The sequence below is a fragment of the Drosophila suzukii genome, chromosome 3 (assembly GCF_043229965.1).
Source record: "Drosophila suzukii chromosome 3, CBGP_Dsuzu_IsoJpt1.0, whole genome shotgun sequence".
Lineage (NCBI taxonomy): Eukaryota > Metazoa > Arthropoda > Insecta > Diptera > Drosophilidae > Drosophila > Drosophila suzukii.
The window spans coordinates 60,363,664-60,389,886 of NC_092082.1; the positions used below are offsets into that span (position 1 = coordinate 60,363,664).

A 26,223-nucleotide genomic window follows, 5' to 3' on the forward strand; every position below is an offset into this window, starting at 1 on the left:
GTGTTCCCAAAGCATTTTTGCGAATTTTATCTTTAAATTTTATCCTAACGTTAATTACCCTTCATCAGTTTTCAATTTTAAAGTTAAGTTACGGGTCTGACTCTCTTGTATTTATTAGGTTCATAAAAATGTATTCGATTTTATTATTTTATTTTTAATATCATACATAAGATATACTAGTTTTGCTTATTTAAAATTAATTATTAGAACCTATTTATCTCGTTAACCATACCTTTAACTCCATAAATTCACTCTAGGTTAAACAGGTTTTTAACCACCAAAAACATATTCATATTAAGCTTCCTCACCCAGAGAATCGCTGAAACAAAAACAGCTGATCCGCATAAACAAACCGAAACCCAAATACAATTTCGACAAGTACTGAAATCTCCTCAACCCGTTAAACATACTGAATACAAATACCGAAGTACTACATATGAGGTCCAACTCTCCGCTAAATCGAAGTGGTAGTAACTTCCCCGTATCTTACTAGAACATGTATTTCTTATGGAAGAATATACGGAATTTGCATTCTGAGGCAGAAAGCCCTTATGCTTTATTATTGTATAAAGAAAACACCAGAAATCTATCACTTCCCTGTACACGCGTATATCACTTCGTAAACAATAACTAAAATGAAAACTTAAACATGTTCTTAAGAAAACAAAAATTTAACCGGGTGTCTGACAATTGAAGTGAATAAATTTTGTTCCATCAACATTTTTCATTGAATATCAAAGAATTAAACTTATTAGGAAAATTCCTAAGAATATTTAAATTCAGTTTAAAATGTTCAATTCAGTTGCTCGGAATGGCAATGACGATGAGATGTTGGTCAACAGCGACGCCACAAGAATTTTCTTAAGTTAGAACCGTTTGAACTCTTTTAAGTATGTACAACACCATCCTCACATATTATTCTTTCGATATATCCATTATTTTTAGATAAATACTGTACGTTTTGGTGCAACAGCACAGCGCAACAGATCAAATGCATTTCCTTCTCAAAAAAAAATTACGAAACGGCATGTAGAAAAATCAGATAGGCTTGAAAAAAAATATTGAACAAAACACTGGAATACTTAATCGATTTGCGTGTGTAGTCCCACTTTCCGCTTCAGCGAGTGGTAGCGACTTTTTCCGTCTTTTACCTCTCTGTGTGAATAAGGTATTTTCAACGAAATATTATCTATTGCTTGTGTGAACATCCCCATCAACTTTTTATGAAATATCTGAAATTATGTCTGAAAGGGGCATTAACAAACATTCTGTCTTTTGTTTATAGCGTTTAGGTAAAAAGTCTCCTCTTTGCAAGAAATTATTAGTAAAGACTGTTGAACTATATTTTATATTTTTTATATATTTTATATTTATTTATTTTTTTATATTTCAACTTTGGTTTATATTTATAAAGCTTATAAAACTCTTTACTGTATATTTTTGAAACGCCAAATTTGAATTTGATAGGCAGGTGCACCAGACCGATAACAATCTGACTAAATTAAAGTATTATTTTTTGGGATTTTCGGCACACACTCAAGACCCCACATGTAACCTGTCAAGTCAGAATCGGAATAAATTTCATTTGCGTTCGTTTTCTTTAGCTTGACTGGTTGTTCGGCATTTGTAAATAGTTAACTATTTGTTTTTTCATTCGAAAATTGCATTAACGGTCCAGCAATCGCGTCGTGCAAGAGAGGGGCAAAACATCGATTGTTCGAATTTCTTGCCACCACCAACGAAACGTCAGTTTTCAAACGTGGTTTTTTTGGAAGCAGCCGGAGAGGTAGACGTTGCTCTTGTGTAAACTTGTGTTAATCCAGCGAAAAAAAATCTTAAGCGAAGGAAAACCTGCAGCGGCTTGATACACAACTTAAAACGCGATACGATGGAAGATCAAAGCAACGCAGCTCCCGCTGCCGCCGCGGAGAACGGCGCAAACACCGCGCAGGAGGTGTCGTCGACAAGTAAGTGTGCCCCTCCAAGGGGGCGAATATAACGAAAATTGCATATACCTGCGCGAGTGTGAGAATGTTATCATAAATATTTTGCGCCGCGTTTCACCAGCCTTTGTATTGTCGTATTTTAAAAGGGGACAAGGTCTCGCACTCCCTTTTGCATACGGCCATTTTACGAAGTGCGAAGGCAAAAGGTTGTCAAAATTCCGCCATATTTATTTCTAGTAGACCCTAACTGTAAATAAGAGTTGTCAAAACGCCGAAGTTTAAAGCAATAAGGCATTGCCCAGCGAAGGAACAAAATGTATGCCAGCTTATTTTCTGTCGGCGATCCACGGCTATATTGTTGACATTAATTACGTCATCTTAGCGCGCATTCTGCACACAATTACTAGTGAACCCGCAAATAGTACTATATGAATCATTTTCGGCTGCTCTTGGCCGATTTCGAGTGATTCTGTGCTCGCCAGTGTCATTTCATCTTGCACGGCGCTCTTCGACCGCCCATTTTCCGTGGTTTCACACAACCACAGGCCGACGGCACTGCTCACACATACATATTAATTGAGAAATTCGCGATTTTGATGCGCTCATCGCCGAGAAATGTTTTTGCGTACGTGTGTGTGCGTGCCGGAGCGTTGCCAACTTATTGGTCATGCGTCAATATCGATATTTGGATTCTTCGATGCGAACATGTTCTTTCATGAGCAAGCTAACGTAAACGGGCGAAGGGTTCTACAATGACCAGTTGTTAATTATTTCAAGTAATTTTTGTTCAACCGCATATGCATAGTCAGAATTTGCACAGGTGGCAACTCTGCCGAATCTGTTTTCTATGCAGATTTCTGTTGTTGATATCGCTGACTGGTGTTTGCTGCTGTTTGGGTCAAATTCACACATCTGATTGCTGGATGTTTATCAGCCACGGTATCACCTTTAGTCCAGCTCAAAATTGGAGTGATAACACTGAGCGCCTTTTCAGCCGATAAGAGCTACTGCTGACATAGTGCCATTCAGCACATTCAAATCGCACTCTTAAAGTATACGTACAGTCAAACTCCCGTAGCATGAACCACCATGTGCAAGCGATTAAACAGCAGTTACAGGTGTACTCGATAATGTCAATAACACAAATTTGATTATAAGTTGATTAAGTTTTCAACGTCCATTTAAAGTAAATACCTGTCTGCATTCTATCATTGTTGATCGACACGACTTATTTACCTTTAGGTTGAGATACACGCTTAATTTGCGCAAATCTAGTAAAATATTCAAGTGGAAACATTGGGAAAGGCTTAATAACACCCAAATTTGATTAAAGATTTATATTCAGCACTAATTATAAAATTATTGTACAATACAGCTCAGCCCATAGAGCCCACAAAGCGCTCGTTGCGCGTGCAAACCTGGAAGAAGATCCAGGAGGGCAATGTTGGCATTGGATTGCACAACATATTCAACCGGATTCCTTCGTTTGTTGATGCTGATAAAGCTGCTGCATTGCTTATCAACGAGGAGGAGTTTAAGAAAGCACGTAAGAAGATCACCCAACCTGATTTTTACCCACGTTTATTGATCTATTCCATATTGCAGAGCACATCAAGGTAAACATCGACCGCGCCTTGCACGAATTCAAGGAACAAGCGTTGCTGGCCGACAAGTCGGTTTACTTGCCGAGCACCCGGGACTCGTCGGCGCTATGCCTCAAGGTAGATGTGCCAGCCGATGCCACCGATGAGCAGAAAAAGGAGGCTCTGCGCGTTCAGGACATCCAGAAGTTCCGCACGGAAATCGGACTGGATAGTGGTCTGAAGCTGGACATCGTGGTTATTGGCTCAGTCGTAGTGTCACGCGATGGCTATCGTATTGGACGCGGGAATGGGTTCGCTGATCTGGACATCGGCCTTCTTATTGAACTTGGAGCCATCACACCGCAAACAGTTATTGCCACGATCGTGCACGATGTGCAAGTGGTTGACGCTTTGCCCCTAAACCTATTCCAGAAGTATGACACGCCAGTGGACATCATTGTGACTCCCTCAGAAGTGATCCGTGTGGCAAAGCGCTTGCCTCGTCCCAATGGCGTCTTCTGGGAACTTCTTTCCGACCGCCGTCTAAAGATATTGCCTGTGCTGCAGCAGCTTAAGGAGCGGGAAGAGAAGGCGGGAAAATCGATATCTTTGAAAGAGGAAGATACCGACGTGGAGCAGCATCAAAACAACAGACGCCGCCGTGGGCCCGTGCGTCGTCGCTTCCAACGAGGAAACCCAGGACGGACCACCTCACAGACTGACAACGAACAACCGGGCGTAAGTAGAAACCAAACCCAGTACATTTCAGTAGTTTTTAACAGCCAATAAACAGGAGACAACCCAGAAACGCACACCGCGCCGCAAAGGTCGTTTCGTCAACCGCCGCAGACGAACAACTAAGGTTAGTAGTTACAGTCTGAGTAAAAGCATAACAGTGATCATAATTTCCAATGTAGTCTGAGGGCGATCAGTCTGGAGTTGAGGGAGGTGCTAAGAGTGAGGATCGTAAGTTCGAAGAAGCTGACACAGGTGAGCGTCGTCCAAAGAAGAACAAGAACCGTGGACCACGTGATTTCTGCATTAAGTTGACAAATTTGACACGTGACATTCGCGTCAAGGACTTGAAAACGGAACTTCGCAAACGTGAATGCAATCCGATGTCGATTACTTGGAAAGGTAAGCTACTTCAATTTTGTTTGTAAGAATTCAGCTTACAAGACCTTTTTGTAAGGTCACTTTGGAAAGTGTTTCCTGCACTTTGGAAACCGCAACGGTACCCCCAGTACCCAGGATGATGTGGACAAGGTGCTGAAGTCGCTCAATGATCTCTCGCTAACCATTACCACCGGTGGCGAGACTACTCCAGTTGCCGTTGCAGGGGTTGAGGGCGATGCCGCCGTGAAAGCTGAACCAGCCGAGTCTGCGGCGCCTGTGCAGACCAAGACCATAAATGTCAACGTCGAGCTAATTAAGTTTGGCGCCAAAAAGAGTGCCAGCACCACTGGTGCAAATGCAAGTGCAGGCGATGACGGAAACGCTGCCGGCGGCGCGCAAAACGGAGGAGAGGCCGGGACTGTGAGTGTCGGCGACGTAGGTGGTGCACGTATCGAGACTGTCGATACCACCACAGTATAGTATGACTTCGCGCTTGGCGCAGCCAGTGAACGATCGCGGCGGATTTCCGCCGGCAGCGCAACGTTTGGAGTTCAACGAAAAAAAGTAACATTTTGTTTAGAAAAAATCGAAAAATATCAAACAAAAAATGAATAGAAAGCGAACTCCGGACAAACACAAAGTACACTCAACATACACACTCACTAAATACACACAGACAGTTAAATGTGCATACACTAAAGATCATGTTTTGCAGCTTGTAGTTTCTTCTTCTCCTTCATTACTCTACCAAACAAGAAAAGCAAAAGCAAGTTTTTCTAACGAGAACACAATCCATTGACGCTTTTTCTAAACAATTGCATTTGTTTTTGCCTAAGAAAAAACAAAAATTCGTTGGACATTATAATGTTTTCAACTTAATTGAAATGATTGCAGAAATACTCGTTCCACAAATGCAGCGTGGAACACAATTTCTTCTAAATAATCCTTTACTAACTTCTTGGGACATGTTAAATTACTGAGTTACACTTCTTAAAATTATCAATTTTGATTTCACACCCAACAATTAGATCAGTGGCTCTATCCCCTTTAAGCAGTTGAGCTGCTAATGGGACTAGCAGTTGTGGTCGAAGTTAGAGTAATATTAAAAACTGTAAAAACGATCGGAAAGCCCAAATGCAAAAATTTTAAATTCGATCAAATGAATTAACAAACTATTAACATGTTGCATTTTCGCTGAAAGAATTCTACAAAGAGATAATTGTAATTTGGTTAGTGTTTCCCACTTTCACCGCAAACACCAATACCTTTAATTATACATTTTAACAAAAGATCAACACATGTGTGAAAACATCAATTATACAATGCAGAACATAATAATTATTTACTCTTTTTTTATACAAAGAAAAGGCAAAAAAATGTGAAACATGAATGAAATATAACTTGAAATAAAAATAAAAAAAAAATAGGAAAAAGACCATAATGCTGTTATCTCGTTTATTTTTCCTTTGGACTATCGTCTAACAGTATGTACAATGGAGCTTAAACCTATTTTTACAACTAAAGTACCCTAAAAGATATATAATGTTAAAATTATTATAAACATGTACAAAAAGTGAAATTCAGCGCAGCTCGGAAAATAGATTCTGGTTCATTGTGGAGGATTCCTCTCAAGTCATTGTTGGGTTAGTGGGCCTGGAAACGTGTGCTCTCTGAAACCTGTTGCTTCGCGAACCCTAACTTTCTTTCGGTATTAATTTTGAATTGAGTTTTTTTCCAGGTCAAACTTGCTACCAGCCGATTGTTTAAATTGAGGTGAAGGAGTGCGATCGATAAACTCAATGCTGTCACTCTTTGACTGGGCGGCTGCAGCTGATGCGGTCGTGCAGTCGGCAACGTGCACGATGGATGCGGCGGCTTTCTCTTGGATGGGCGCCAGGCTGTTTACGATGGAGTTGGCCATGGCCAGTTCAAGTTCACGCTGCCAATCGTTCTCCTTCTGTTCCATGGCCTTGCGCTTTAACTCCTTGTAGCGGTTGTAAACTATAAATTCTTTGACCAGCGTGGTTTCGGGATCGCTGTCGCGTTGTGCTGACCGCTGTTTGGCCAGACGCTTCTTCTTTTTATGCAGGGGCCGCGTCTCCACAATCATTTCCTCCAGCTCCAAGCAGGGATCACAGTTGAGGTGGTCTTCAGGGGGCTTATAGATAGGCTTTATCTTCTTCTCGAGCACCTTCTGGAAGTCAATGTTACGCAGCAAGGGGGTCTGATGAAGCTCCTGTTTTGTGCTGATCCTAGCACCAGGATAAGTGGAGAGTAGCTGCAAGAAGAAAGAATTGTTCACTTATTCTCAGACTTAAACCAATCCTCTGCATCCCACCTTCTGCAGCAGATCGACAAAGTTGCTGCTCCAGTAGCGGGGATAGTGCACAGGGGTGTTTAATATATTCTTGATCTCCGCCAGGGGCGTGTTTGAGTGCACAACAAAGGGTCGAATGTTTCCCCGCATCTCATAGGCCACGACGCCAAGTGACCACCAGTCCACCGGGTAGCTATATCCGGCTAAAATGAAATGGAAATAATTAGGATGCCGTCAATTGGGCTCATCCGAGTCCCCGTCCACATATAACCTCGGACTTGCGTTCTGCACAGGACCTCAAAATAATTTTTTGTGGGTCCGACTCGTTTATCCACTCACCCACTTCGTCCAGGGCACACAAAAACACCTCAGGTGCCATATACGGCTTCGTCCCTGACATGCTGCAGGCCAATGCATCCTTTTGCAACCTCGTTGCAATATTAAAATCAGTCAAATGGGCATGTCCTGAAAAAGTACAAACATGTAAGGAAATGTGGATACATTTGATTGAAATAACCTAAAACGTCTTTTTTTAAATAAGGCGAGAAAAAGAATATGACGCAGTTTGGTGGACAAATTGTGGGGCCTGCAAATGGTTTTTGTAAGTCGAAATTTTAGTTTCAGCCTCAAAGTTGAGGGCGCTACAATTGCCAGCGATTTGCGGACATATCAAACATTTTTTAAATTAAAAAGTAACATTTTTAATCTTCATAATCATCGTATTTTTTTGTGTATTTTCATAAATCAATAGCCACATTTTATTATACAATTTTCTTCAACAAAACAAATGAAATATGCTATGGTTCGCATATTTCATTTGTTTTGTTGAAGAAAATTCTCTGAAGACAGAAAAAATGTTATTTTTTTCACCTTTAGGAATTTCTAATGACATTTTTATACCCGTTACTCGTAGAGTAAAAGGGTATACTAGATTCGTCGGAAAGTATGTAACAGGCAGAAGGAAGCGTTTCCGACCCCACAAAGTATATATATTCTTGATCAGGATCACTAGCCGAGTCGATCTAGCCATGTCCGTCTGTCCGTCTGTCCGTCTGACCGTCTGTCCGTCTGTCTGTCCGTCCGGATGAACGCTGAGATCTCGGAAACTATGAGAGCTAGGCTATTGAGATTTGGCGTACAGATTCCTGAGCTTCTTACGCAGCGCAAGTTTGTTTCAGTAGACTGCCACGCCCACTCTAACGCCCACAAACCGCCCAAAACTGTAACTCCTACAGTTTTGATGCTAGATAGAAAATTTTAACTGAAATGTATTGTTCTCATCAATACCTATCGATTGACCTAAAAAACAGTTTGCCACGCCCACTTAAACGCCCACAAACCGCGAAAACCTGTGACGCCCACAATTTGCATGCTAGATAAAAAATTTTAACTGAAATGTATTGGTGTCGTCAATACCTATCGATTGATCCAAAAATAGTTTTGCCACGCCCACTCTAACGCCCATAACGCTTAAATCTGTCTACCGCCGGTAGGTGGCGCATTTTAATTTCGCTTTGCTGCTTGCATATCTCCATTTCCCTTTGAGTAACGGGTATCTGATAGTCGAGGTACTCGACTATAGCGTTCTTCCTTGTTATGTTTAATTACACCAGTCTATAATAAAAAAATTGATGAAATACGCCTTTCAGGAAACCTTTGTTTTCCGGTAAGATACATCTCCCTGATTAAGAAAAGGGCACTTAAAATTTTTTCTATGGTACCAATTTTTTTTTAAGTTTAAAAAACGTTTTTTGCACTTTTTCATTTTCTAACTCGAGTTGTGATAAACCGTATTCGGTCATCAAAGACTCATTTTACAGCTCGAGGAAAACAAAGCTTTCCTGAAAGGCGTATTTCATCAATTTTCTTTTGTAAACTGGTGTTATTTCGCAAGGAAAATATATGATATGTTTGGACTTTTTGTACAAAGTCTCTTTATTGCAATCTAATAAGAAGATACAAATCCAAAGAGAGCGAAAAATTTGTAATTACTTGTGTATAAAACAACATAAAAAAATCGTACGTTCGCGACTGGCATTTAAATTTTTACAAAACAATACAAAATGTGGGCGCTAGACGTGTTCTAGCGTTATGGGCGATTGTGGGCGTGGCATTCTGCTGAAACAAACTTGCGTGGCGCTGGAAGCCCAAGAATCTGCATGTAAGTCCCAACATTTTAGCTACTATAGTTTTCGAGGTCTCAGCGTTCATACGGACGGAAAGACAGACGGACAGTCGGGCGGACATGTCTGGATCGACTCGGCTAGTGATCCTGATCAAGAATATATATACTTTATAGCGTCGAAAACGCTTCCTTCTACCTGTTACGTACTTTCCGACAAATCTAATATACCCTTTTACTCTACCAGTAACGGGTATAACAATAACAAGAAAATACTGCCTTTATTTTTTTTTCATAATCTGTTTTATTAAATTATAAAAGAACTCATTGAGGTTCAACGACAAATTCTTTGGGGTTCAACAAAGACTATGTATGTTATGCAATTTTTTTTGAAAAAATAAAAATGGATTTTTTTTGTTCTTTTTTGAAATTCTTTATACGTATGTATATGGTGTAATATCGGGATAAAAATATGTAATCGTTTTGAACATAAAAAATTACCCGAACTCCTGCGACATTAACGTTTACAACCCGCATACCTTATAGGTTTGTTAAGGAACGACCCACATAAGCCATTCCACAACAATCTCATTCCAAGTCGCCTAGTTTTGACCAAGTTACTTTCTTGTAGGTTTATTTTAAAGACTACGCTCTGAAAACATACCTGCATCGTCCAAGAGAATATTGTCGGGCTTTATGTCCCTGTGGACCACTCGGTGCGTTTGCAAGTACTCCAATGCACTGCCAAGCTCGCACACTAATAAGGCAACACTCTGCTCGGAGAATTCCACCTGAAGGGTATCAAAAGTACAGAGTTAAGGAATGAGCTGCAACGGGGGAAGAGTTGTGAATGCGAACTTACTCGGTTTTGTAAATGATATCTTAAGTCGCCGCCAGTCAACAGGTCGCAAACCATGAATAAGTCCTCCTCATCTGTAAAGGGTATGAGAAATAGAATGTGTGCATTTATGACTGCTTTGTGACCAAGCTTCAACAGAAATACTCAAAGTTAATTTGCATTTTGATTGGCAATCAAACCAAGCAACACACAGAGCGCTGGAAAATCACCAAAAGCGGGTAAGGGTCAGAGCCCCAGGAAAGTTTAAACTCTCAAAATAAAATTAATACTTATGTCATGAAAGCCGTCTTGTAAATATTCCTAATCCTTTTTTAGAGTAGCCGAATCGATCTAGCCATGTCTGTCCGTCAAAAAACTTACAATACTATGAATCTATGTCAATACAAAGGTTATAAAAAATCAAGCAATAGTCTTACTATGCGAAATACTAAAGTCTTAAAATATTGTGGGTAAATAAACATTAGAAAATAAATATATCTATATAGATATTGTATAAGGTTGCAATTTAAGTTTGAGCAAAGTTTGAACTGTTCATGAAAGTGTTATCTTTACTTTTAACTTGAATGTATAATATTTACGTTTTAAAAATTAAGAGAAACATTTTAGTAGCTTACTTGAAGGCAAAATAATTTAGGCGCAATAAACCTGTCGAAACATTTTAAAAAGATAAACGCTCAATACAAGTTTTAAATGTGAATTCTCTCTGTGTACGCAAACTGTTCTCTTAGTTTTGAAGTAATCTGGATAAAACTTTCCTAATGTTTCTTTTTATTGCACACTCAAAGAAAAAATCCCGAAAGTCACCTTTGTTTTTAGAAAACTGCCTATGAGAAAGTATACATCGGAAAATAAATAAGAGGAAGCGTTTCCAACCCCATCTCGGAAACTATAGGAGCTAGAATGTTGGAGTTTCACATTTAGATTCTTGGGCTTTCTGCCTCACTCAAGTTTGTTTCAGCAGGATGCCACGCCTACTTAAGCGCCCACAATCGCCCATAACGCTAGAGCACGTCTAGCGCCCATATTTTTTAATATTTTGTAAGAATTGAAATGATATTTTGTTCTTATTAACAATACCCATCTGCATGCTAAAAATTATTTAAGTCGGACCATTCATTAGTAAGTTATATCCAACCAATAATAAATAATTAGCAAACTCAATAGAGTGCGAGAGGGATGAAGATATAACCCTACAGAAAATCGGATGCATAGCCATCTAGGCTATGTATTTACAATGTATGTATATTGTACATTGTGCAATGTACATTTTTAGCAAACATATTTACAGTGGTGCTCATATACTTAAGCCACAAGACTTCAACCAAAAATTTAAACGAAAATTAAGAAAAGTTTTTATTTCACAGCTCCAATTTTTTGTGTCACATTAGTTCTATATATCAGTGTTCTAATAGAAGAATAACCAAGTTATAAAAATATATATTCAACGAAAAACTTAAAAAATCTGAGACCATCTCCAAAATGTCCTGCTCACATACTTAAGCCACCTGGAACATATTGGTTGAAAAAGTTAAAATTTTTCCAATATTCCTTATACTTTTAATAAATTTACTTCAATATTGAGTAGGATGACCTTTCTGCTTAAGAAGAGCGGTGCAACGCTTTGGCACTGAGTCCACAAGACGTGCGCACTGTTGATGGGTGATTTTCTTCCACTCTTCTTGCAAAACTCGCCACAAATCGTTTTTATTTGCTGGTTTTTTTGGCCAACGACTTGTTTAACAATTCCCCACAAGTTCTCTATAGGGTTAAAGTCGGGGCTCTGCGGTGGCCATTGCAAAACAGATTAAGCCACGACTTGACTATTTAGCTGGTGTGTTTCGGGTCGTTCTCCTGTTGAAATATCCAGGCAAGTGGCAAATTATCGGCATATTCTCCAGATAAATTGTTAACAAGGATGTCCCTGTCCATTTCGCCGTTCATAATGCCTTCTATCTTCCCTAGGGGACCTACGACCGATGCGGTGAAACAGCCCCAGACCATAATCGAAGCCCCACCATGTTTAATAGTCATCTTCGTGTATTTGGGGTCCAATTGTTTGTTGGGAGAACGTCGTACATATGCTTTACCATCACTCCCAAAGACATTAAACTTGCATTCGTCGCTCCAAACAATCATGTTCCAAAAATTGGGACCTTTTTGAATATGCTCTCTGGCGAATTGAAGGCGCTTTTTAACATTTTTAATTGACAGCAATGGTTTTTTTAGGCAATGCGTCCATATAACCCAAATTCATTTAGCCGTCTTTTTATGGTCTGAGTTGACACATTCACGCCATAATCTGCCACCATTTGACCCCTGATTTGCGTCCAAGTCTAGAACAGATCGGCTTTACTGATTTTGGAAATCCGTCTATCGTAGTTTAAAGTGGTTTTTCTGGGCTTTTCACGTGGAACACTTTCCCAGGTTCCATGTTTCTTATAAAATGCAATCGCCTTTCTGACTTGGCCACGCGAAAAATGTAAAGTCTTACAAATTATTTAAGATAGAATAGAATATTTGTGTTTTTCTTTCGGCCGAATTTGAATTCTTATTTTTAGCCATAGCGGTCAAATTGTTTTCGGAAACGTATTTAGTATTCAATACTTTAGTTTAGAAAATAACTAGCACAACTTTTCCGGAAAAAACACAAGTTTGACGATTTTAGCTCAAGGTGGCTTAAGTATATGAGCAGAGCACAATACTCCTTTTTGACATTTAGTCAATTTTTTGGAAAATACGAATACCTACTTGTCATTATACCCGTTACTCGTAGAGTAAAAGGGTATACTAGATTCGTCGAAAAGTATGTAACAGGCAGAAGGAAGCGTTTCCGACCCCATAAAGTATATATATTCTTGATCAGGATCACTAGCCGAGTCGATCTAGCCATGTCCGTCTTTCCGTCTGTCCGGATGAACGCTGAGATCTCGGAAACTATGGGAGCTAGGCTATTGAGATTTGGCGTGCAGATTCCTGAGCTTCCTACGCAGCGCAAGTTTGTTTCAGTAGACTGCCACGCCCACTCTAACGCCCACAAACCGCCCAAAACTGTGGCTCCTACAGTTTTGATGCTAGATAGAAAATTTTAACTGAAATGTAATGTTCTCATCAATACCTATCGATTGACCCAAAAAAAAGTTTGCCACGCCCACTTTAACGCCCACAAACCGCAAAACCCTGTGACGCCCACAATTTTGATGCTAGATAGAAAATTTTAACTGAAATGTATTGGTCTCGTCAATACCTATCGATTGATCCAAAAAAAATTTGCCACGCCCACTCTAACGCCCATAACGCTAAAATCTGTATACCGCCGGTAGGTGGCGCATTTTAATCTCGCTTTGCTGCTTGCATATCTCCATTTAGCTAAGTAACGGGTAACTGATAGTCGAGGTACTCGACTATAGCGTTCTCCCTTGTTTTTTACTGTGATCAGATGCTTAAATAACAGTGTTGCAAAATGCAAAAATTTCAGGCCGAAATAAATATGTTCAAAAAAGTTATTAAGAAAACAGTTTATGGTAGTGTCAGTGGCTTAAGTCTATGAGCACCACTGTATGTGTTGCTCTCTCTTTCTTGGCGCTGTGCAGAAAAATGGGAGCGAAAAGCGCTGCCGGCACTAAGAGAAAGCAGAGTGCACGGCTAACTTATTCTATTAAATAATCTACAATTTTAGCAATTATTCCTTTTTGTCTTTCTTTTCTCTCCAATAAACTTAACACCAATTTCAATTATCTAATTCCGTAAAATTTAAATTGCTGAAAAATAATGGCAGTGGCGAGGGAGAGGTTCGTCTCGCTCTTTGCATTGTCTCCCTCCATTCTGACCTGTAATCAATTTACACGCGCCAAAACAGAAATAGACGGGAGATCGCTTAGCCAGTGTTGCAAAGAACTAGAAGGCAGTAAATGGACCGAAATTCCGTGTTTTTATATAAATCTTAGAGTAACTCTCGTACACTCAAAATAAAATTAGCCCAAAAGTCAGGAAAATCGACTTTTTTTGTCTTTAAGACAAGCTTGACATACATTTTAGGGTAATACATTTTCTAACTTTATGGGTAAGCTGTTAATAATAATTAGTTAATATTTTATCTCCCTGGTCGGGGTCGAACACGGATCTCCCGGGTCAATGTCGCACTTAAATTGGGTTCGGACAACCGAACCTTGAATATACATAAGTGGTGGAAGCACAAACACATGTGAATTAACATTACCAAATCTGCACCATTAGCGTTTTAGGTATCTATGCATGTAAAGGCAATTTATATTGAGTGTAGCCATGTAAGTTCATAGTAAAGATCTTGAACACATAAAGTGTATAAATGGCTTAATTTGTATATGTACAACTAATAACACCAGTTTACCAAAAAAAATTGATGAAATACGCCTTTCAGGAAACCTTTGTTTTCCGGTAAGATACATCTCCCTGATTAAGAAAAGGGCACTTAAAATTTTTTCTATGGTACCAATTTTTTTTAAAGTGTAAAAAACGTTTTTCGCACTTTTTTATTTTATAACTCGAGTTGTGATAAACCGAATTCGGTCATTAAGGACTCATTTTACAGGTAATAGAATGCCCTTTAACTTTCTTATACACATCATTAAGTTCCATTCATTAGTTCAAAAGCTACACTTCGTCAAAGTTGAAAAATTTGGAAAAAAATCAAAAACGCTGGCATAAATGGCTTCTTTAAAAATACACGCGTAAAAACCGAAATTAGTTTTACGTTGTTTTCTTGATGGCTGAACCATAACGGAGAATATGCGCCATAGATCACGACAATCCGTTGGTAAATCGATTTTTAACAGATTTTTAAACGTATATACCCAAGTTCATTATTCGGGAGCAGCGGCCGTTAAACGTTATTTTAAATTTTCAGTGCTGGGGAACGTAAGAATTTGGTGCAAGTTGTTATGCATAACGTCAGTTTCTTTGCTATTAGCGCTGGGCAAGCTAAAGAGTATGCGATTGCAGTTACGAGGAAATCATTTTCATATATTTTTAGCAAGGAAACTGACGTTATGCATAACAACTTGCACCAAATTCTTACGTTCCCCAACACTGAAAATTTAAAATAACGTTTAACGGCCGCTGCTCCCGAATAATGAACTTGGGTATATACGTTTAAAAATCTGTTAAAAATCGATTTACCAACGGATTGTCGTGATCTATGGCGCATATTCTCCGTTATGGTTCAGCCATCAAGAAAACAACGTAAAACTAATTTCGGTTTTTACGCGTGTATTTTTAAAGAAGCCATTTATGCCAGCGTTTTTGATTTTTTTCCAAATTTTTCAACTTTGACGAAGTGTAGCTTTTGAACTAATGAATGGAACTTAATGATGTGTATAAGAAAGTTAAAGGGCATTCTATAACCTGTAAAATGAGTCCTTAATGACCGAATTCGGTTTATCACAACTCGAGTTATAAAATAAAAAAGTGCGAAAAACGTTTTTTACACTTTAAAAAAAATTGGTACCATAGAAAAAATTTTAAGTGCCCTTTTCTTAATCAGGGAGATGTATCTTACCGGAAAACAAAGGTTTCCTGAAAGGCGTATTTCATCAATTTTCTTTTGTAAACTGGTGTAACTGATTGGCGTTGGGACTCGAATCTGCGTCTCACCGATCTCTAACCAAAGTCTTTAAACGTCTGCGCTACGGATGCCGCAGTCCGACGGTTACAAGTCCTAAGGTTGAGTGTTTCGGTACGACGAATATTTCTATTTTGTAGGGTAAAATTCATTGTAAAGTTAGGATAGTCATTTAAAAATAAAATATTTTCTATTTTTTAGAAAATAATTTCTATATATAAGAACATTTTTTCATATTTTTAGGGTGATTCTAGTTTATGGTTATCATTTTAGAATTCATTTAGAAAAAAGATCTTGTATATAGAAAAATTTTATTTTGAATGTATAGCCAATCCGTGCGCCGCGTGTTTGACCATTTCTGTGTTTTAGAAAAAAACATGTTGCCACAATGTAAGAATTTTTCTATTCTTAAAGGCGAATTGTTTTTGGTTTTGGAAAAATGTAGTCTTTTTGTTTTTTCTAAAATTAAAGGCGATGTTCACTCTTAAATATAAAAAGACAAAATAGACAAAAAAAACTTTATGTTTAAGAAAAAAATGAGTATTTTATGTTTAAGAAAAAAATTTCTAAGAAATGTCGTTCTATGGTGAATTTTTCTGCAGTTCAGTAAATGTTTTCTCTAATTTAGATTGAGCCGGGTTGACCGGTAGACCGGTCTAGCGCCCACGTATTTAAAGATTCTGTAAAAGTGTAAGCATGACTTTGTTACGTTTCTTACGCTAATGTGCCACTCCCACTATATCGCCCACAAACCGCCACAAAAATGTGCCTCCTAGAGTTTAAGCGTTACATAAAATTTTAACTGATATTTATTGTTCTCGCCAATACCTATCGATTGACCTAAAATGAAGTTGCCTTGCCTACTCTAAAGCCCACAAGCCACCCACAAACTTTTAAAAATTTTAAATATGAACGTTGATATGTCGTAAATTATTAAAGATATTAAATTGCTATTTCATATTTAGATTTCTTTGTACGCAACGCAAATTTTATACGCCACTGTACCACACCCACAAGCCGCCCAAAAATGTAGTTATTAATATTATTATATTATTAATATTATTAGTAGTTAATAATATTAAAATTAGAAAAGTCAAAACATGTTTAATATGAAGACACTTTTGACACTTTTTTTTGAAAAGCAGTGTCTCAGAAAAATATGTTCCTAAATAGAGCAAACAAAAATGTTTAAGCAAGAAACTTTGAAACAAACAAGAGAGAACGCTATAGTCGACGGCCTCGACTATCTGATACCCTTTAGTCAGCTGAGGGGAGTGCGAGGGAGATGGAGATGTGAAAGCAGCAAAGCGACAATATTGCACACCCCGAAGCAGCGCCACTTATCGTCGATTCCTTTATTTGCTTATAAATTTTTAATGGATGGTTAAATTTGGACCATTCTTTGAAATTGATAATCAAAACAAAATTGAATTTACACTTTTCAACGTCTTTAAATATATGGGCGGTAGACAGGTCTTAGCGTGGGAGTATATGCGGTTGTGGGCGATAGAGTGGACGTGGCACCTTGCTACTACTCTCGTCTACCCTGGGGTTCAGCTTTATATTAAAATTTCATATTTTTTTAGTTTTGGGTAAGACTTTCTGCTTTTCAGAAAACAATTTTAAAACATAAGTATATTTTTTGGAATGATTTAAACTAAAGGTAATTATTTCCGCGTTCTTGATTTAAGAAAAAATTTCTACAATTATCAAAAGTTTTCTCCATACTAGAATAAAATGTTTGTAATTGAAAAAATAGATTTTTATTTTAAAATGTAGGGTTAGTGTTATTTTGAATGGAGGTAAACGTATTACGTTTAGCCAATCAAAGCAGATTTCAATTTTTTATAAGAAAAACGATTGAAATCACAAAAATGTTTTTAAATCTAGTCTGAACACGTCAAAAAACGATATTTTGAGTCAGGAAACCAATTTTAAGAGATAACAACTAAAAGGACACAAAAGCCTTGGATTGCCAAAGTTAAACTTAACTTTTCCAATAAAAACACTTACCCTGAAACGAGAACCACAAATTGACAAGAAACGGATGCTCCAGTGACGATAGCAATTCTACCTCCTTTATGACACCGCCAAGAGCTCCACGAAGCTCGCAGGCAGAGCGACTAACATATTTCATGGCGTATAGGCTGCCGCTATCCCGCTTTTGGACAATGCAGACCTGAAAAAAGTGTCTAGTGAGTTCCAGAGATTTCTCCTCGGAATGCAAGCGGATCGCACCTTTCCGAAACTTCCCTTCCCAATTGCGCGAAGGATTTGGAAGTGATCAAAATTGACTGTAAAGTGAGAAGAAACGATAAACATACATAAGAGGCAATAGAGTTGATCTTTTAGCCCGTCCACAAGCGTCTATAACACTAAAGCCCGTCTAGAACCCACATTTTAAAAATGTTTGTAAAAATGTAAATGAAAGTTTGTTCTTATTATCGGTACATATCTACATGCCAAATTTTATTGAAATCGGACCAGTCATTAAAAAGTTATAATCAAATAATAATCAATATTTTGCAATTCATTCGAGATTGCCCATCACATGCAGCAAATAAGCTGTTTTCACTAATACGCCGCCAAGCCGCTAGGGGCGCTATAAGCGAGCTGGCGCTGTAGGACAAGTGGCGCTATAGAAGAAGAAGATAGGTGGCGCTATAGGCTAGGTGTGTTAGTGAAAAAAGCATAGTTGCTTTTATCATATATCCATCCCTCTCGTACTCCCTTAAGCTGAGTAACGGGTATCTAATAGTCGAGGCCATCGACTAGAGCGTTTTCTCTTGTCACTTATAATCTTATATTTTTTATTCGCCTGCCCACACACCCAATGACTTAAGGCTTTGGTAATTCAGTATGTAGCCCATTGTGGGTGAACTGTCAAGGTAAGAGAACTTTGGGATAATTTTCTTTAACTGAAGTCTTTTTCTGGGGCATAGAAAAAACGGAGGCAGGAAGTCCACTTGCAGCAGCCAAAGATTGGGATATTTGTGTCCGACCAACTCCTCAAAGTGATTTCTGCCTAGGTAGCTAATCCTGAGCTCCTGCAGTTTATGGCATGTGCTCCCCAAGAGAAGTTTGAAGTCATCTCCTTGCAGGGGTACCTCAAGCAAGTTAAGCGAGATACTGGTTAGCCGGTGACGCCATAGGCTACCGAGGAGGAAACGACAGCGTTCGTAGGTCTGAAGCATCGCAATTTGGTCGGGCAGGTCTAGGAGTGTCAATATTCTCGACAGGCACAGGTCGTCTACCAACTCCATTGGACCTTAGTTCGCCTCGGGTGTGTGCTATCAAAATTTGACATGTAGATATCTTTCCTCTGGGCTACTGTGTTTCAGTAATTGTACTTATGTAATCCAAAAACATTCGTTAAAGGACAGTAATTAAAACCCATATTCCAATAAAAGTATTGAGCTAAATTACATATGATATCATGTAATTTTTTAAGATTAAACATTAATTTTAAGCGTAATTTTTGTCGATAGTTTCGTCTTAAATATTGCCAACTCATTGCGATTTCACGACAACAGTTAGTCGTCGAGTAGAAGGAAATTAAGAAACAGGTAGAAGGCAGCTTAAGTAAGTATATAGTCAAATTCCTGGGATCTCGGAAACTATAAGAGCTAGAAAGTTTGGATAAAATATACAGATTCCAGGCGCTTTTAAGCAGCGCAAGTTTTGTTCAGCCGATCTAGCCATGTCCGTCTCGAAAACTATAAGAACTAGGATGTTGGGACTTGGCATGCAGATTATTGATTTGGTGTGCCAAAAAATGTTTAAAATGGTCAACATACAAAACACTGTTTTAAGTTGATTAGGGTGAGTAAAATGTATCTGATAGTCGAGACACTTGACAATAGCGTTGTCTTTTGGAGTGCACTGTAGTCAGCTCACTCCGCTTAATAATATCAATATTGTACTTACCATCATCATCGGCGAGCAGACTCGCGTCGGATCTGCTCGATGTGTTGGCGCCCATGGTGCTACATTAATGGGTTGATCCGTGGTCTTGTCCTTTTCCAAAAAGTACTGAATTGGTTTTTTTTAAAGTTGTAGCCTTGGGCCTGCTTCGGTTATTTGACCTTTCTGGGGCTTTAAATCAAGTTGTTGTTAATTGACTAGTTGAATTAAAGGTAATCACACCCATGAATAAACATTTATCTCCCTCACAATCCCTTTATCTGAGTACAGAGTATCTAATAGTCGAGACTCCCGACCATTGTTTTCGCTGTTGGTATTTGTATGTCAATATAGAGTAAAAGGGAATATTAGATTCGTCGTAAAGTACTTCTGTGGGCCAAAATAATGGTAAATTGGTTTGTAAAATGATACATTCCCATTGAAGTAATCCCCTACCGATAAAATACACTTATGCCAACGTTTCTTCCAATCCCCGAAACATGCTGAATAGTCCCATTCCGGTAGAGCCATCAGCGCCTTCTTCGACTGTTTTAATCTACTAAATCGACTCGAAACGCGTTCCCCGGAGTGGTATCTTGAGTTTCGGGAATAGCCAGAAGTCACACGGAGCCAAATCAGGCGAGTACCTTGGTTGCGGAACGATATGCGTGAAACTTTGGAGGAAATGGTCTCGAAGAACGAGGGAAATGTGGGCCGGTGCATTATCGTGATGCCAATACCAGGAGTTGTTATTGCTGGTCTTCTTACACGAACGTGGCAAAAAAATATTCATTAGCCGGGTGGAAGGAATCAACATTGCACCGCACCACGAAAGTCGAAAGAAAACAAATTCACCTTATTTTTTGCAGACAGTAGTATATAACAGGCAGAAGGAAGCGTTTCCGATCCTATGAAGTGTATAAATTCTTCATTAGGAACACTTTTCGAGTCGATCTAGTCATGTCCATCTGTCCGTATGATCGCAGAGATCTGAAATCTTCGAAGTTGGGACTAAGCATATATATTCTATAGACTCCTGCGCAGCGCAAGTTTGATTTAGCAAAGTGCCACACCCACTCCTGGAATTATATTATACCCTTGCAGAAGGTATTATGATTTCAGTCAGAAGTTTGCAACGCAGTGAAGGAGACGTTTCTGACCCCATAAAGTATACATAATTTTGATCAGCATCACTAGACGAGTCAATTTAGCCATGTCCGTCTGTCCGTCAGTCCGTTCGCTTCCACGCAAACTAGTCTCTCAGTTTTAAAGCTATCCGGCTGAAACTTCCCAAAAGTCTTCTTTCTTTTGAAGGTAGTATACAAGTCGGAACCAGCCAGTTCCATAGGAATAATCGGGAAAATTTTTTTTTTAAATTATATCTTTGGTGTTTTTTAACATTTAAGCGCCTACGCTTGGAAATAACATTTTTTAATTAGTGTTGAATTTCGAATTTAATTTGATCAAAATCGGTTGATGCTAGAATAAACAGCTATAAATACCTAAATTTCGTACAACCGTGTTAAGGCTACACACTTGTGTTATATGTCGTTTGAAAGCTATTTTATAATATTTTTTAAGCTAAGAGCGGATTTATAATTTTCGTTTAGCTGTTAATAATAATAATAAAAAAATATTTTTTTTGTCTTAAAAACGGTTTTAACGATTTTGCGTGTTTAGCCACATTTACCACATTTATTAGAACATCTAACACTGCCGGAGAAAAAAAAAAATTTTTTTCGTATCCCAACTTTATATAAATGTCCTGCAAATTGTAGATGATGTTAAACAGCTCAATATAATAATCTTTGGTTCTACCACTTTTTGGAAAAACACGCTAGTTTGGCGGGACACATTTCGTACACCTGTAACTTGCGAATTTCTAAAGCTACTTGTGCTTTATACCATTGTTTAAAAGAGATGGGCAACCTTTTTTTTTATTTTTCAAAAACGATTTCGGTTAAAACTTTAAACTATACAATCATTTTTCATCCCAAGAAAAGGTGCTTTTGCTTATCAAACTGACGCAAGGACTGAAGCGACGACTGATGAACTTCGACCGAATATCTAATGTTTAATTGTAGGAGAATCGGCCAATTCATTATCTAGCTTAAAAAACCGTCATAAACTGGGATCAGCGTCCGATCTTCTGCAAGCGCCCCCGTGGTGGTCATCGAGATAGAAATCGAGTTTCATACATAATGGCATGGCATTTTCAGAATCACTGTGGACGTTAAAAGGTGTTTTTGATTGACTATCAGATACCCTTTACTCAGCTAAGTGTACTAGGAGCACTCAGGCAGAGCATAGAGATAAACAATTAGAAAAGCGCCTGTTCCCAAGAATGCACATTTTACTTGCTAATAACTTTTTTAAGAATGGCCCGAATCGAACAAAATCTTATTTGAATTTTTCGAAAATATTATGCGATGTTGGTGCTAAACGGGTTTTAGCGTTATGTGGGCACCCTGCTGAAACAAACTTGCGCTACCCAAGAAGTTCAAGGATCTACATGCCAAATCCGGACGGACAGTGGGATTTTGAGATGTAAGCAAACATGGACTATATTGCCTAAAAATTTAGTTTTAATGTCATCATTGTGGACCTAAATAGAAATAGTAAAAATGTCCTAAAATGTTTAATTTTACTTTTACCAACCGTTTGTAATAAGTTTGTCTCTATGTAAGGGCCATATAATACTATCTTTAAGGGATATATGGAAATTTAACAGTCACTTTAATTTTGAGGAGGATGTCACCTAAACCTATAAAATAAATAAACCTGTTTCACAAGAGCGCTTTAAAATATAGTGTTCGTAACAAACACGTTAATACGTATATTTTAATAATTCTCAATAATTTTTAAGATAAAATTCTGTTGTCTTTGTTGTTTAAGTTTGGGTTTATTTTTTGACTATTTGAATCCAAAATGTATCTCTTTGTAATGTGTAATTAATAATTTAAAAATGTCTAAAATATAGTCCATAATATATACAATTTTTAACATTCAGATTTTCATCTGGCATTTAGCCACTCGAAAATATTACAAGGTCGTGGGCCAGCGTACTGTGTCAGCCTCGGTTCTTTGACACGGGCTCGAATCCTGCACAAGACACTTATTTTGAAATGTGTAAGTTTTATAGAAACATCGTTTTACCAAGTTACTAGTATAAGTTTGTTTGAAATTTGGTTGGAAATCTCTCGCAAAATCGTGTGTCAAACGAAACATTTGGGATTCTGACTAGCAAACGACATATACATATTTCCACATACGTAGTCTCATTGATCATTTATATTTTATAACTTCGCCCGGTGTTGAAGAAAACACACTAGTTCTGACCTAATCTACATTGCACGACGCTGAAGCATGAGCAGCGAAGGGTCTATTGACATCCGCGCAAAGGGTAGCGCTCGCGAAGCCACCGTCTCACTGCGCCAGAACGAGCTGATTCGGAATCTGCGCGCCCTGGTGGCCGTGCGCTTCGAACACGCTATTCCTCGGATCATACTTGTCTTCGCTGGTCAGGTGCTAAGCGATGAGGGGACCATAGACAGCAAGGGCATCGTCTCTGGAGTCACTGTGCACGTGGTTTGTCGTGCCGAAGGTCCTGGCTGTGCATTACCGACGTCGAACCCGGTCACTAAGCCCCTGAAGTCTGGCGAACGCCTTATGAGGTCGTGGAAGTCAGCAAACATTGCCTACCTTCACGATGAGCCCGGTGTGCTTCGAAGCCTGTTGCAGTCCGATCCGCGCATACGGAGCCTGCTCGAGGAGAACGCGACGATGCGCCACTATCTAAACAGCGACCAGAACCTGCGCGAGATGCTCTCGTTGGCCTTTAGTCCGGCCAAGCAGGAATTGGGACGCCGCCGCGACCTCCACATATCGCGCATGGAGTTTGTGCCCGGCGGCTATAAGGTGCTGAGCCGCCTAAACTATTGTATGCTCCAGGCCTACGAGGACAACGTGGCCATGTCCTTTCAGCAAGCATCACAAGGTGATAAACAATGCACGAACCCCCAACGAGGTCGCGAAGTAAAGGACCCGCTTCCAAACCCTTGGCGCCGGTCGTCCAGCACCTCGGACTTAAGGCAAATGGGCGTTCTGGCCAGACGCATCCTCGCAGGACGGGTCTCCGTGACCCAAAGTGAAAGTTACACTAAGGGCATTCCGGAAAGCAACTCGATGCAGGATCTAAGCTGTGGAGCAGTAGAAACTGGACCCCAGATCAAGCGCGGTGACTTTCTTTCGTGGGAACAGGGTCGATTTCAACACTGCTATCAGGCCCAGTTGGATCAGCTGGTTCAGATGGGTTACAGAAACCGCAATCGGAACAAACGCGCCCTGCTGATCTCTCTGGGCAACGTTGACAGCGCTGTCAGACTACTGGACCACTGGGATCGGTCTATGGAAGAATAAGTTCCATTCGAAATACTTTTGTTATGTTTTGTTTTGGCCAAAAGTCGGTGACTATGCATCCCAATTAAATCTGCAGAAAAAAATACTTAAGTCCTTAGAAATACATTAGAGGCGACATAAGCCAACAGTGTCTTTTGATCACAGTATTATCCTACTAGGCTATGATACTGTTAATACTATGCTCAAAAGTTTCGATACGTGAATTATCCGAATCCTGTTTTCCAGAGACCGAAAATAAGTTCTTTTTATACCCGTTACTCGAAGGGTAAAAGGGTGTACTAGATTCATCGGAAAATATGTAACAGGCAAAAGAAAGCGTTTCCGACCCCTATAAGTTTATATATTATCTTGATCAGGAGGTGTTTGTGGGCTGAAATAAAGTTGCGCTGCGCAAGAACCTCCAGAATCTGAATGCCGAGTCCCAACTTTCTAGCTTTTATAGTTTTCATGGAAAGTAAGGAATCATCGTAAGTCCCAACCCTCTAGCTCTTAGAGTTTCCAAAATCACAGCGTTTAAATGGACAGATGTACATACATACATGACTAGATCGACTTTATAGGATGGAAAATGCATGCTTCCACCTGTTACATACTTTTCGACGAATCTAGTATGCCCTTTTACTCTACGAGCAACGGGTTTGAAATGTAAGTCGATTAAATTAATTGTAAGCTTTAATGTTCATTATTGCCAGCCAGGGCGTGTAAATTCCCGATTCACCGGCCAATCAATTTCGAAATGGACAGATGACATCATATTCTGTGGCGCAGAAGAAAAATCCATAATGTGAAGCGACAAGATGGAGCCGCGATTCATGTTTATGGCCGCACAGTTCAGTTGGCACGGAGCTTTTTTAATTTATGTAAACCCAGAGAAAACTAGAGTAATGTCTCAATATGCCCGGCTGCTTTGCATAATCCCCATCAAAATGTAAGTTCGTGTCGTATTAGCATAGATAAGTCATTGGTGAACTAGCGTGTATCTGCTGCTAAAAAAGGTCGAGAAAGAGGCACCAGAAATGGCTCAAAAGCCACCCCAAAACACTTGGTAATCGAGTTGACACCTAAATTCATTGCGACCAAAGTGAAATAGAGTTCACTGACACTACCTGTCCGTTTCCTGTCGTCCGCTTGCTCTGTGGCTTAGCAAAAAAGAATTTTGGACAAACACCCCAGGACGTTCTTGCCTTGTACTACCAGCAGCGGGGGAGTTATCGTGGCGTTATTAAGGACGTAGAGGTAACCACTTCGAATCCCTAGAAGTTATCGATTGGCATGGCTCATTTCCGAGATGTTGCTTTTGTTTCTACCCAAGCAAGCACGCTCGATGGCTTATTTAAATGGGACTCGCATGTAGCGGTCCAAAGTGCTGGCTCCTAACGCGCCAACCAATCTACCACAACTCTCACTTATGTGCGTATGCATGTATACGTGGTGTACACAATACCACACAGGTGTAAGTTGGGGTTCTATACCTGTGCGGAGTGGGCCTCGCAAGTTGTTGCAACTGCTCCTTTGATCCCTGGATGGCTGTATGTGTACACAGCTGGCGACGGTGAAAAGTCACGCGATGGTCTCCACAACACTCACGCACACAGAAGTAAAATGGCCGCTGTTACCGTTAGCTGTGCCGTTACCATTGCCGTCGCCAATTATTCACGTTTTCGCTATCCGCTTTTCGGCCGTACGTTATCCTTTCTTGGCCGTCGAACCACCGCCTTCTGCCTCTGCGAACTGGTGACTGAAACTGCTTTGTTTACAGATGTGCCCTTTGCCCTGTGGCTCTGCAAACGGCTCTCGACCTCTCTGAGAGACTCGGCGCAGGCGCCGGGAAGCACAGGACGGAACCAAGCCGGTGCAGAGCCTTATGAATGAACGCCAATTAGCCTAGCTGGCTAGCTTCACTCTATTAGCGTGGTTGCTTGCCATTATGACTGGTTAGGTCTATTTACGTAGCATACTTTTCAGGGCGCCGATTAGGAGCGCAACTTGAGCGTAAATTGATGCGGATCCATCCGTCACGCTGATGGATCAGCCTTCATCCGGTTGGGGCTCCGGTTCAGGTTGACAGTCTGACGACACTCTTCTTTTTACCAATATATTGGGGGGTTGAAGCTTGGGATTGTGCCTGATACCTTTCGCTAACACTGACGTTTATAAACTCTTTGGGCGGTTCCGACACATGAGTGAGCAGTTAAGGGATAACAAGGTACATTGTTCTGTAAATGTCCAATTAGCTGTTAATATTCTGAAAATGAAAAAATTGTGTGCCTGATTTGTGAGCCAAATGTAAATTTATCATTCTCTGAATAAAATAAGCAGCTTTAATATAAAGCATGGGATGTAGTTTGATTTAATTAATCTA

At 39.5% G+C, this 26,223-nt stretch overlaps 3 protein-coding genes across 6 annotated transcripts; 2 read left to right on the forward strand and 1 right to left on the reverse strand.

The window, feature by feature from the left end:
* Nucleotides 1-1,745: 1,745 nt before the first annotated feature.
* Nucleotides 1,746-6,086, forward strand: lost (methenyltetrahydrofolate synthase domain-containing protein lost). The gene is made up of 6 exons (XM_017076828.4): nucleotides 1,746-1,967; nucleotides 3,322-3,492; nucleotides 3,552-4,267; nucleotides 4,323-4,391; nucleotides 4,447-4,666; nucleotides 4,722-6,086. Exons 1-6 carry the CDS (start codon nucleotides 1,889-1,891, stop codon nucleotides 5,123-5,125), a joined length of 1,659 nt encoding a protein of 552 aa, XP_016932317.1. The 5' UTR covers nucleotides 1,746-1,888; the 3' UTR covers nucleotides 5,126-6,086.
* Nucleotides 6,087-25,604, reverse strand: LOC108011641 (serine/threonine-protein kinase 32A). 4 transcript variants are annotated; one of them, XM_017076830.4, is made up of 9 exons: nucleotides 25,334-25,604; nucleotides 19,467-19,634; nucleotides 17,778-17,833; nucleotides 17,553-17,718; nucleotides 9,947-10,017; nucleotides 9,749-9,875; nucleotides 7,302-7,427; nucleotides 6,984-7,165; nucleotides 6,087-6,923 (listed from the first exon to the last, which is right to left on the reverse strand). In XM_017076830.4, the coding sequence occupies exons 2-9, from the start codon at nucleotides 19,519-19,521 to the stop codon at nucleotides 6,357-6,359; spliced, it is 1,350 nt and encodes a 449-aa protein (XP_016932319.1). In that variant the 5' UTR covers nucleotides 19,522-19,634; nucleotides 25,334-25,604; the 3' UTR covers nucleotides 6,087-6,356. The 4 variants fall into 4 exon arrangements, with proteins under 4 accessions (XP_016932319.1, XP_036673644.1, XP_016932320.1 ...); XM_036817749.2 differs by lacking the exons at nucleotides 19,467-19,634; nucleotides 25,334-25,604 and adding an exon at nucleotides 18,406-18,849 and having other exon boundaries at nucleotides 17,778-17,884; XM_017076831.4 differs by lacking the exons at nucleotides 17,553-17,718; nucleotides 17,778-17,833.
* On the forward strand, nucleotides 22,633-23,960 carry LOC108011642 (ubiquilin-1). Its single transcript, XM_017076833.4, has one exon. It carries the CDS (start codon nucleotides 22,809-22,811, stop codon nucleotides 23,859-23,861), a length of 1,053 nt encoding a protein of 350 aa, XP_016932322.1. The 5' UTR covers nucleotides 22,633-22,808; the 3' UTR covers nucleotides 23,862-23,960.
* Nucleotides 25,605-26,223: the final 619 nt, after the last annotated feature.